The 11,025-nt window shown below is 51.2% G+C and overlaps 2 protein-coding genes across 3 annotated transcripts in view; both read left to right on the top strand.

Annotated features, from left to right (window-relative positions):
* Positions 1-4,012: 4,012 nt before the first annotated feature.
* Positions 4,013-11,025, top strand: part of GNB1L (G protein subunit beta 1 like) — a 61,324-nt gene continuing 54,311 nt past the window's right edge. The window contains exons 1-3 of one of the 2 annotated variants that reach the window (XM_033098160.1): positions 4,013-4,053; positions 4,310-4,407; positions 6,469-6,578. The gene's annotated coding sequence lies outside the window, so the exon portion shown is untranslated. Of the gene's footprint in view, positions 4,054-4,309; positions 4,408-6,468; positions 6,579-11,025 lie in introns of those variants that run through there. The other variant, XM_033098161.1, reaches the window with a different exon arrangement.
* RTL10 (retrotransposon Gag like 10) lies at positions 4,386-9,988 on the top strand. Its single transcript, XM_033098159.1, has 3 exons — positions 4,386-4,407; positions 6,469-6,578; positions 6,691-9,988. Exon 3 carries the CDS (start codon positions 6,726-6,728, stop codon positions 7,785-7,787), a length of 1,062 nt encoding a protein of 353 aa, XP_032954050.1. The 5' UTR covers positions 4,386-4,407; positions 6,469-6,578; positions 6,691-6,725; the 3' UTR covers positions 7,788-9,988.

Below are 11,025 nucleotides of genomic sequence, written 5' to 3'. Positions count from 1 at the left end.
TATTCAACTTAGTGCTGGAAAGCCAGAGCAATAAGGCAAGAAAAAAAAAAAAGGCATTCAAATTGGAAAAGAAGAAGTAAAATTATCTCTGTTTGCAGATGATATGATATGCTATGTAGAAAACCCTAAAGATTCCACAAAAACACTGCTAGAGCTAATAAATGCATTCAGCAATGTTGCAGGATACAAAAGCAGCACATAAAAGTCAGTGTGTCTCTATGACCAACGATGAACAATCTGAAAAGGAAATTAAGAAAACAATCTCACTTACAACATCAAAGAGAATAAAATATATAGGAATAAATTTAACCAAAAAGGCAAAAGACTCATATACTAAAAACTACAAAACATCACCGAAAGAAATTAAAGAAGCCCTAAATAAATGGAAAGTCACCCCATACTCATGGATTGGAAAACGTAATATTGTGAAAATATTCATACTACACAAAGTGATATACAGATTAAATGCAATTGCTTTCAAAATCCTAAGTGTTTTTTGCAGAAATAGAAAAACCAATCCTAAAGTTCATATGAAATCTCAAGGACCCCAATAGCCAAACCAATCTTAAAAAACAAGAACAAAGTCGGAGGTGTCACACTTCCTGATTTCAAAACTTATTATGAAGCTGCAGTAATCAAGACTGTCTGACATAAAGACAGACATAGAGACCAATGGAATAAAATAGAGATTCCAGCAAAGAAAATCCTGCATATATCATCATTTGATTTTTGACAAGTGTGTCAAGACCATTCAATGGGGAAAGGACAGTCTTTTCAACAAACAGTACTGGGAAAACTGGATATCTACATACAAAAAAATGAAGTTGGACCCTTACCTTACACCAAGTTATAAAATAATATAATTATAATAATAATAATAATAATTGAAAATAGATCAAAGATCTAGGTGTAAGAGCTAAAACTATAAAACTCTTAGTAGAAAACAAGGGGAAATCTCCACAACATTGGATTTGGCAGTGATTCCTTGCATATGACTCCAAAACAACAAAAGAAAAAAATGGGTAATTTGACTTTATCAAAATTAAAAAGTTTTATGCATCAAAGGAAACCATCAAAAGAGTGAAAAAATAACTCACAGAATGGGAGAAAATATTTGTAAATCATATATCTGATAAAGGGTTAATAAACAAAATATATAAAGAACTCCTACAACTGAACAACAAAACAAGCAACCCAATTTAAAAATGGGCAAAATACTTGAATAGATATTTCTCCAAAGAAGATATACAAATGGTCAACAAGCACATGAAAAGATGCTGAATATGAGGTCTGACAATTGAGTTTGAGAACTTGTTGCAATGATGTTGTTAACCTTTTTTGATATCAGAGGGATTATTCATTATGAATTTGTACCACCTGGAAAAACAGTTAACCAAGTTTACTATTCGGAAGTGCTGAAAAGGCTGCATGAAAAAGTTAGATGACCTGAACTTTTCACCAATAACTAACTCATGGCTCTTGTATCACGACAATGCACCAGCTCACATGGCACTGTGAGGGAGTTTTTAGCCAGTAAACAAATAACTATATTGGAACACCCGCCCTATTCACCTGATCTGGCCCCCGATGAGTTCTTTCTTTACTCGAAGATAAAGGAAATACTGAAAGGAAGACATTTTGATGACATTCAGGACATCAAGGGTAATATGACGACAGCTCTGATGGCCATTCCAGAAAAAGCGTTCCAAAATTGCTTTGAAGGATGGACTAGGTGCTCGCATCGGTGCATAGCTTCCCAAGGGGAGCACTTCTAAGGTGACCGTAGTGATATTCAGCAATGAAGTATGTAGCACTTTTTCTAGGATGAGTTCGGGAACTTAATTGTCAGATCTCGTACCACTAGTTATTAGGGAAATCAAAATGAGATACCTATTAGGATGGCTATTATCAAAGAACGAGAAGAGAACAAATGTTTGTGAGGATGCAGAGAAATTAGAAACTTTGTGTGTTGCTGACGGGGAATGTAAAATGGTACGGCTGCTGTGGAAACATCTGACAGTTCCTCGAAAAGTTAAACAGGGTTACCATATGATTCAGCAATTCGACTTTTGGGTATATACATAAAATAATAGAAAGCAGGGACTGAAACAAATATTTATACACCCATGTTCGTATCAGCATTAGTCACACTAGCCAAAAGAGGAAAGGAACCCAAGTATCCACTAACAGATAAATGGATAAACAAAATGTGGTAGATATAATGGAATAGGATTCAACCTTAAAAAGAAACAAAATTCTGATAGATGCTACAACATGGTTGAAACTTTAAAACACTATTCTAAGTGAAATGACAAATAATGTATGATTACACTTATACAAGTTACCTAGAATGGTCATATCGATACAAGGTAGAATGGAGGTTACCAGGGGCTGGGGAAACAGGTCGTGGTGAGGAATTAGTTTAATGGGGACAGAGTTTCTGTTGGGGGTGATGATCGATGAAGTTCTGGAGCTGGAAAGTGGTGAAGGCTGCGTAACAATGTGAATGTACAAGTAAATCCCACTGAACTGTATACCTAAAAATGGTTAAAATGGTAAATTTTGTCATGTATATTTTACCACAATTTTAACAATCTATGCTTAGAAGATGGCCTGAATGAAAAAATGCAATTTGGACCAAAAAATGGCACTTTCTGATGGCCTGGACCAGTTGGATTCGTCTGCTGTCCGTTCTCTGCTGACCAGCCCTGAGTCAGTCCGAGCTGCCTAGCGCCTGAGGTAAGCCAAATTGTCGGGAACTCCCCCTCTCCTTTGAGGCAGGAAGTTTAAATTATCAGGTCAATTAGGAAAGATACAAGCGAAAAATACAAGTTTCATTCACACTTCAAGGAGGCGTTTCCTGGCGGGGTGCCACTTTTATTATTTTTGGCGGAGGTGGCTGAAAGCCCCACAGACTCAGTGAAGGTACAATGTGATCTTTGATTCGCGTTTCAAAGATCAAAGAGAGTGAGTTTGTGTGTAAATTCAGATAACATTTCAGAGATCTTTTCATGAAAGGAGTCACTAGACCAGGGCAGAAAGGGAGCTGGCGTGTTACGTGTGTGTTCGCCTGGAGAAACATCATTTTCCAGTGAATTCGGCCGCCCATGACCCCAGTAACACCTGGCCTGCGTCCAGGTCCTTGGCCCACGGGGCGTTAGGTCCTTGGACGGAGGGGCCGGCACCCCCTCCTACCTCATGTCTAGGCACCCCGAGGACACAGAGAGGAGCACTCAACCTCATCCTCCACTGGCTTTTCCAAGGTCTTTGGGTACTGATGGCGCCACTCCCGGGCGGCGGGCTTGACCTTGGCAGCCTGCCCTCATGGTCCTCTCTGGGTACAGCCTCGGCTGCGGCTGAGCAGCACAAACTCACTCACAACGAGAAACCCACAGGCCCCGCCGGCCAGCCTCACCGGTGGAGGGTCCTTGGCGACAGCCCCGCCCGGCCCTCTCGCTCCGGCGGGAGGAGTTCAGAACCAGACCCTAACCCGGTTTTGAGAAGGGGCTGAGTGGTGAGAGGCTTTCCGGGGAAGCGCTGCGGGCCCTCTACGCCCAAACCCTCCCTGACGCCGGCAGCCCCCAGTGCCCAGCTGCCTCGAGAGCAGCACCCCGGGCTGCGGTGGCTCAGCCCCTCCGTGTCTACGGGAGCCAGGTGGGCGCCGCGACCCCCCCACTAGCGAATTCAGTCCTCAACCGCAGCGCGTTCCCCGGCCGCCCGCGCGACACCTCCCGCTCCGGCCGCCCAGCGCCTGCGCACGCAGCCCCGTCTGCTCTCGTGGCACTTGGCGCGTAAGTACGGGGCTGAGCGCGCTCCCGTCACCCCTCGCGCCGCGCTGCCGCGCTGGCAGGACCCGGGAGCGCTTGCGCGGCTGTGGCCCCGCAGCCTACGGCGCAGGCGCGGCCCGGCTGGGAGGCCGGTGTGGGGCGGGCCGGGAGCCGGCGCGGGGACCGCCGTGGCGGCCGTGTGCTCGCAGGGGGTGTGGCTGCGCGACGCTGTCGGGCTCTGAGCGCCGCGCTGCTCAGAGCCGGAGCCGCTGTCTTCGGCCCGAGGGTCAGTGGGGCGGCGAGAACCCTGGCAACCGGCGGTGGGACCCCGCCCTACGTCCCTGCCCAACTCCCCGTCCGCGGAGAGGCGCTCGGAGACTTTTGACTGGGTCCCCGCTGTCTTGGCCGTTCGGCCTCGGTGTATCAGTCCGCGCCGGGGGCTGGGAGTGCGCCTGTAGGCATTTTTGGGTAGCTCCCGCCGTTTCCGGAGCTCGCGCCCGCACCCAGCCTCACGGCGGCCGATCTTGTTCTCCACTTTCTAGGTGGCATTTGGACTCTCGCCCTTGGAGGGAGACGCGGCCGCAAGGTCTTTGGCCGTAGACCCGTGGACCCTCTTCGGGGGCTCCTCGCATAGCCGCAGGTGGGTCGGCTTCTTACTGCAGGGGGTCTTTGGAGCTCATATCCCCGCGGTTTCCTGCATGGCGCCTGCGGGAGGGATGGTGCAGTGGTCTGCCCTGCAGTGGAGGCACTTGCTATGAGGCTTTGGGCAAGTTATTCTACTCTGGGCCCCCTAGGTCTCCTCGGAGCAGAGAACGCTCCAGCGTTCCAGGTCCTGCCTTTGGCTTTGCGGAGACGAGTGCTCGTGCGCCATAGTACCTGTTCCTTGATAGAGCTCTGTCCAGTCCAAGAGAAGGGCCCAGGTACTGCCAGGCAGGGATGGGGAGAGAAAGGGGAGAGACCAACTGACCGATAGGCGTGGGAGAGCCAAGGTTCTCTCACGAGTCAGGCCCAAGCAGGGCTGGCTGGCGCAAAGGAGCCTTCTCCCTGAGGCTGCAGGGGGCACAGGCCTGCTGATGAGTGGGCAGGGTTCTGAGTGGGGGTGGGAGATGGGGACTGGGAGAAAGGGCGGTCAGAGATCCGGGTAGTGTATTGGCTCTTGGGTATGTCATGTGGTCTTTGCAGGCACCTAACCTCAGATTGGTGGTAGGAGCTGGGATGTGGTTATTGCTTTTCGGAGCTTGGTGAAGGACTGGACTGGACTTGGAGTGGATTGCATTCACGTCCTGCCCCTTGGGCCACTGCTGCTGGCAGGCACTAGCAGCAGTGGCCCAAGGGGCAGGACATGAATACAATATTCTTTTCTTGTGTTAGGATGGGAAGGGTTTTCAGATAGAAGACCCTCCCCCCACCCCGGGGATGTATCTGAGAGGTTCCAGAATGCTTGGGTGGTGGAGGTAGGTGCTTGTGGCCCTGGCAGCTTTGAGTGGTGCACGCCACCCTGGGAGGTGCTGGGCAGAAAGACCAGCAGAGCTGTGCCTCCCTGGAGGAACTCACTCTGATGGGGGTAGATAAACACATAAGTGTGTATAGGCCGTGGTGCCCTTAGGTGTGAGTAGATGGAGTATTGAGGTATGAGTGCAGGCGTTGTTTGGAAAATTGTACACGGAGGGGTGAAGCAGAGAGTTCTGTGGATGCCACGAGTGGACCTCCCTTTGCAGAGAGACTGGGGAGGTGGCTACTGTCAGGCTGGGCAGTGAGAGCCCTGGGAGAGGGCTCCTTGCACTAGAAAAGAACTACCCGCCGATGGTTGCAGTCTTCTTTTCCACTTCGGGGCTCTTTGTGCTGCTCAGGGTTGGTGATCGTTGTTCTCCAGGCCATTTGCAGGAGTGACTTTGGGGAGATGAGAGAAGATGCAGCAAGTGGGATTAAACTTAGGAGAACACATACCAGGCTGTTGACAGGGAGGTGGTGTTCGGGGTGGGAGTGGCATTGCCTGCAGGCAGTACTCTGGTGAGGTGAGTCTGGAAAGCATCGGGGAAGGCTGGAGGGCACAGAGAATAGTGGGGCTCCGGGCTTCTGTCAGGCACGCAGGTAGCATCTGCTATGCTCCTGGTGCTGTGATGTCAAATAATTTTAGGACACAGTCGGTGTACTTAGCAGTTACAGTGTTTGGGGCAGTTAGGAGACTCTTCTGGACTGTGAAGGGTAGTTTATAACTGGCGTGGAGAAGTTGGTGGTTAAGTGTTTTGGTATCTAAACCAGGTTCAGCTGCCTCTGCCACTTCGTGGTTGGTGTGTGGCCGCAGACAAGTGACTTCATTCACTAGTCTACCTTGAGAATCATAAGAGTACCAGTTTCATGGGGCGGGGGGGGGGTCAGTGTTTGGCGTGGATAGAGCGAGCGCTCATTAACAGGTTGTGGTCATTCTCCTACTGAAATTCCCTGATAGCCCGGCTGTCCAAGGAAGCCAGGAGGTTCTGGTCTGGCCCCTTTCTTTCCCCTGGGACTAACAGCATCTGCCATCACACCTTGCCCTTGAAACATCACGTGTGGCATTTGCCCGCCTTCTCGGACCTCCCAGACCCTCCTTCCACTCAGAGCTCCTAATGGGTTACCTAGGGTTTGCCTGCCTGTTGCCTCCTGCAGCCCGATGGTGATGGTTGGGCCTAGTTTCCGCTCTTCCCACCTTGTTTTTGGACAGATTGCCTCGGATGGTGACCTGCGTGTGACAGTCCCATCAGCTCTTCTCAGCTCTCCTGAGGCAGCAGCTGGCAGCTCCCCTGACCCTCAGGACTTGCCTGGAACACCTGGGTTTGCCACACCTTTCTCCAGCCCATCTCTGTCCTGTTGTGTCCTGAGTGTCACTTCTGACCACCCTCCCCCCGTGTCATCTCTTCCTCCCTTCTGCCCTTCCTTCTCTCAGTTGGTGTAGTTGGTGTGGCAGCCCCTCTCTGCAGCATGCCTCGTGGCCAGCGCCGGCGGCAGGGGCCTCGCAATCCCATCCGGGCAGCAGCCAATTACGCCAATGCGCACCCTTGGCAGCAGATGGACTGGGCCTCTTCTGGGGCTGCATATGCCCCTCTAGTGGATCCCTGGATTGAGCGACCCTGCTGTGGGGACCCTGTGTGTGTGCGCATGACCATGGAGCAGAAGAGCACGGCAAGTGGTGCTCCCAGTGGTGAGCCCACAGAAAGGGGTCCCCGCACTGTGCGCGTGCCTGGTCCACGGCCCCTCAGGGTGGACTTCCACTGGGTGCCAGGCTCGGACCCAGGCACCTTTGATGGCTCCCCATGGCTGCTGGACCGCTTTTTGGCCCAGCTGGGCGATTACATGTCTTTCCGCTTCGAGCACTACCAGGACAACCTCAGCTGCATCTGTGAGATCCTCGGGCGACTGACAGGCCGCGCTCGGGCGTGGGCAGCCCCCTACCTCGATGGGGAGCTACCCCTGCCCGACGATTATGAGCTCTTTTGCCAAGATCTTGAGGAGGTTATTCAAGACCCGAACAATTTTGCTGAGTACCATGCTGCAGTGCCCTGCCCCCTGCCCCCAGCCTCGAGCCAGCCACCAGTGGCCCCACAGCTGCCTGTGGTGAGGCAGTACTTAGCTAGGTTCTCAGAGGCCTTGGCACTCAACATGGGTGCTCCCCTCAGGCCTATCCCAGCAGAAACCCCTGCTGTTTCTATTTCCAACTCTACATCCAGAATTGCTCTGCCTGAGCACCAGCTAGTCAAGGAGAGCAGCCCTGAATCCATGGAGCCCCCTGCCTTGTCCAGTTCTGCATGCAACACCGCTCCTGGTCCAATGGGGCCAGCGTCCTCCCAGCCGGAGGAGGTGGCCCCCAAACCTGTCCCTGAACTTTCAGAATCTGCCAGTTCCCCTGCCCAGAAACCAGATCCAGCTCACCCAGAGGGTCTAGAACCCCAAAAGACAGAGGAGGAGGTTTCTGAAACAGAGGGAGACCAGGAGGCATCCTTAAGTAGCACACACAGTGCAGTGGACCTGCCACATACACCATGAGAGCCACCATTTTCTCTGTTCTTCACCCTGCAACCTGGATTCTGAACAGGGCACAGGCAGGTGCAGCAGTGCTCCTTGTGATGAAGTGGTCTGCACAGCCAAGGAGCCCCATGGCCCCCCCTCAGGACAGGGTGGTGTTGCCATTTGACTCTTGACATAGCGCTGCCAGGTGTTCTGTCAACCTGCCCTGTTGCTGGGCAGCAGGTGTACTTGCTTGGGCTCTACCCTGTCTGAGTACAAACCCCATTCATCCGCCCCTCCCCCCACCACAGTGGACAATAGGCCTCTGCCCTGTGCCCTTCATCCTCCCACTCCCGCTGGGCTCTGCAGCAGCCCCACTGCTGCACAGGGAGTACCATCTCACCTGGGCTTGTGCCTATTACTTGGAAGAGTTCTGTAGACCAGTCCCCATCAGATGTTTGCATCGTTGTCATAAACCCCACACACTCATGCACACACAAAACCCCCTTTCAATGCTGGCTGCTACTGGACTGGGTCTGCCATGCCGGCCCTGTTTGGATCTGGCCCCAGGATGGTCTTTGCTTTGGTCCCCACCCCCATCTCTGCTCCCTATGACCTCTGTCTTCTGGTCTGGAATTTAAGGAAGCTGCATGGTAGAACTGGCCACTTTCATTGTTGAGTATGAGTGGAATGGTGTCTTGGCAGAGAGAGATGCTTCTCTGTGGGTTTATTAGCAGCCCTGTCCAGCTGGGAAGGCTCCGGTGCAGGAAGGTGGGATGCAAGCCCACTTGCACTCTTAATTGCATTTCCCCCTTCTGTATGTTAACATTCTAGTCACACCTGATTTCCTTCAGAAAGTGGCATGGATTTTTACATCTCATGCCTTTGCCCGTGCTGCCCTCCCACTTTCTACTCTTCAGCCTCCTGCCCACTCTTACACATTGCTTATTCAGCACTGAAACCCCAACATTGTACATGATCTGGGTAGACTGTCAGCCTCTAGGGCAGGGGCTCTGTCTTAGCTTTGTGTCCCTGGTCCACAATCGGTGCTCATTAAAGGTGTTGGATCCATGGCTGAGCTTGTGGTGTGGCTGCTGACAAGCAGAGTGCTTGACAAGCACTTTCTATCCCGTCAGAAGCAGGCTATGTATGTCCCAGCTGCAAGCACCCCAGGTCAGAGTTGCAGGTGTGGTTTCCAGTGGGGGCTTTGAGGATCCAAGGGCCTGGTTGAAGGAGTTGGGTTGAATGGGTAGGAGTGGGAGGCTTGGCAGGTGGAGTGTGTCCTTGAAAACTGACTTCCGAGAGCTGAGAGCGAGAGGTGAAGTGAGGAGCAGGCAGCAGACCTGGTCTGTGAGGCCTCGGGGGCCAGAGGATTGGAATGAAGAAAGACCTGTTCTGCATGCACAAGGATAGGTTTTCTAATGACAGCTGAGCTGAAGCTCCCTCAAGCCAAAGTTAACACAGGATTGGTACAGTGCACCTACTCGGGTGGTTAGGCAAGAATTTCAAGCCCCTTTCAGTTTTAAAATTGTGGAAACAAAAGAGCACCTTCCTGGAAAGTAGGAAGAAAAAATAAGTGGAAAAGTGAACTGCAACTAAAACTAGTTAGTTTAGGAAAATGAAAAGGCAAACATCTGGTAAAAATTTTTAAGTAAAATAGACACTGTTGGGATTATTTTATTTAGTAACTCACTAAAAAGGCTCTGGGTTCAGATGGTTTTATGCGTGAGTTATTTTTAGGCCCGGATACCTTTGTAAGCGTAACAGTTGTAAATCTTGGAAATAGGTGGGAAGCTGATATAACCTTAAAAGCAAAACAAGCTGACAGAAGAAATCAGTGTGCAGCTTTGATTCTGATCAGATGTGGAAAATCTCGACGTGCTAGCCCAGCCCGGTGCTTCTGTGGGGTCACACTAGTGCTGCCCAGGTCCAGGGCCTCCTTTTGCAGGCACAAGTCTCCCCACCACTTCCCTGAGTCCGCTGTGGCCTGGCCTGCCTGTGGGTCTAGTCTCATTGGCAATACCAGAAGGGCCCTCATTTGATCTGGCAAGACAGCTCTGGTAGTAGAATCTAGAGCCACTTTCGGGGGCAGACAGCCCAGTTAATACCCCCACTATGTTGCTGGCCTCTGCACAGGCTGCCTTTCCTGTCTCCATTTAGTGGACATGGTGTGAATTCCTTCAGCTCAAGATCGCCATTTTCCCTTCCAAACCCCTGTCCTGTGTGTGGGGAGGGGAGGGGAGGGGGGGAAGGAGGGAGTCTTTCCTCCCTTGGGCCCCAGGCAGCTCCAGCGGGCTTGGGTTATAGTCTGACATACCGTGTTTCCCCAGAAATAAGACCTAGCCGGACCATCAGCTCTTTTGCATTGACCATCAATGCGTCTTTTGGAGCAAAAATTAATATAAGACCCGGTCTTGTGTTAATTATATAAGACCGGGTCTTATTTTAATGTAAGACCGTGTCTTATATTAATTTTTGCTCCAAAAGATGCATTAGAGCTGATGGTCCGGCTAGGTCTTATTTCCGGGGAAACATGATACTTCTCCTGAGAGCCAGGTCAATCAAGGCAGGCCTGAGGGCATTTGGGAAGAGGCCAGATGACCTGCTTTTTAATTTGGAGAATGGGTCCTGTTGTGGTTGGGCTCTCGCCACAAAGGAAAGGAAAGGAGGGCAGGGCCTGGTGGTAAGGTCAATGGTAATGGCAAGGTTGCCCGTTCCTGGGTACCCATGAGGGTGGAATCAGTAGAGGATGAGTGCTCTGGCCTGGCCTTGGACACAGTGCATATGGTGTTGCAAAATGGCAGCTTCGTCTCCAGCCAGTGTTGTGCCCTGCCTTTGGGCAGATGCCATGACCTAGCTGCTTCCCCACTGCAGGGGAGCAGGAACACAAGAAGGCCAGGAGAGGAGGCTCGAGTCATTCTCCACTCCTAGCTCTCCACACACAGGCAGGTGACCTGGAGGAGGGTGCTCCTGGGAGCGGCACAGTCTGGCGGGGTTTGCTGGATGGACTCAGGGAAGGGCTGAAGTGCTGGGACCTGCCTTCCAGATCATCATGTCTGGCCCTCACTTCCCTTGGAAATACCCCCAGATTTTATTTCCTAAAGATAGGACACAGTGGGCACTCTGGGAGGGTTTTTTAAGTACCTGTCTCCAAGGAAAATTCTAACACCGGAAATATTGAGGAAAAGGTCCTATGAGATATTGAACATTTTGTAAAGCGGCAACAATGAAGATGCTTGGAAATAGGTGTGGATGGATAAACAGAAGAATAGAGAAA

The sequence above is a fragment of the Rhinolophus ferrumequinum genome, chromosome 25 (genome assembly GCF_004115265.2).
Source record: "Rhinolophus ferrumequinum isolate MPI-CBG mRhiFer1 chromosome 25, mRhiFer1_v1.p, whole genome shotgun sequence".
NCBI classification, from domain to species: domain Eukaryota; kingdom Metazoa; phylum Chordata; class Mammalia; order Chiroptera; family Rhinolophidae; genus Rhinolophus; species Rhinolophus ferrumequinum.
The sequence above is the reverse complement of the archived record's forward strand: the minus strand, read 5'-3'. Positions and strand labels throughout refer to the sequence as shown.

Excerpts from the sequence above, each read along its gene's own strand:
- RTL10 (XM_033098159.1), top strand. The coding sequence starts at position 6,726 with ATGCCTCGTGGCCAGCGCCGGCGGCAGGGGCCTCGCAATCCCATCCGG.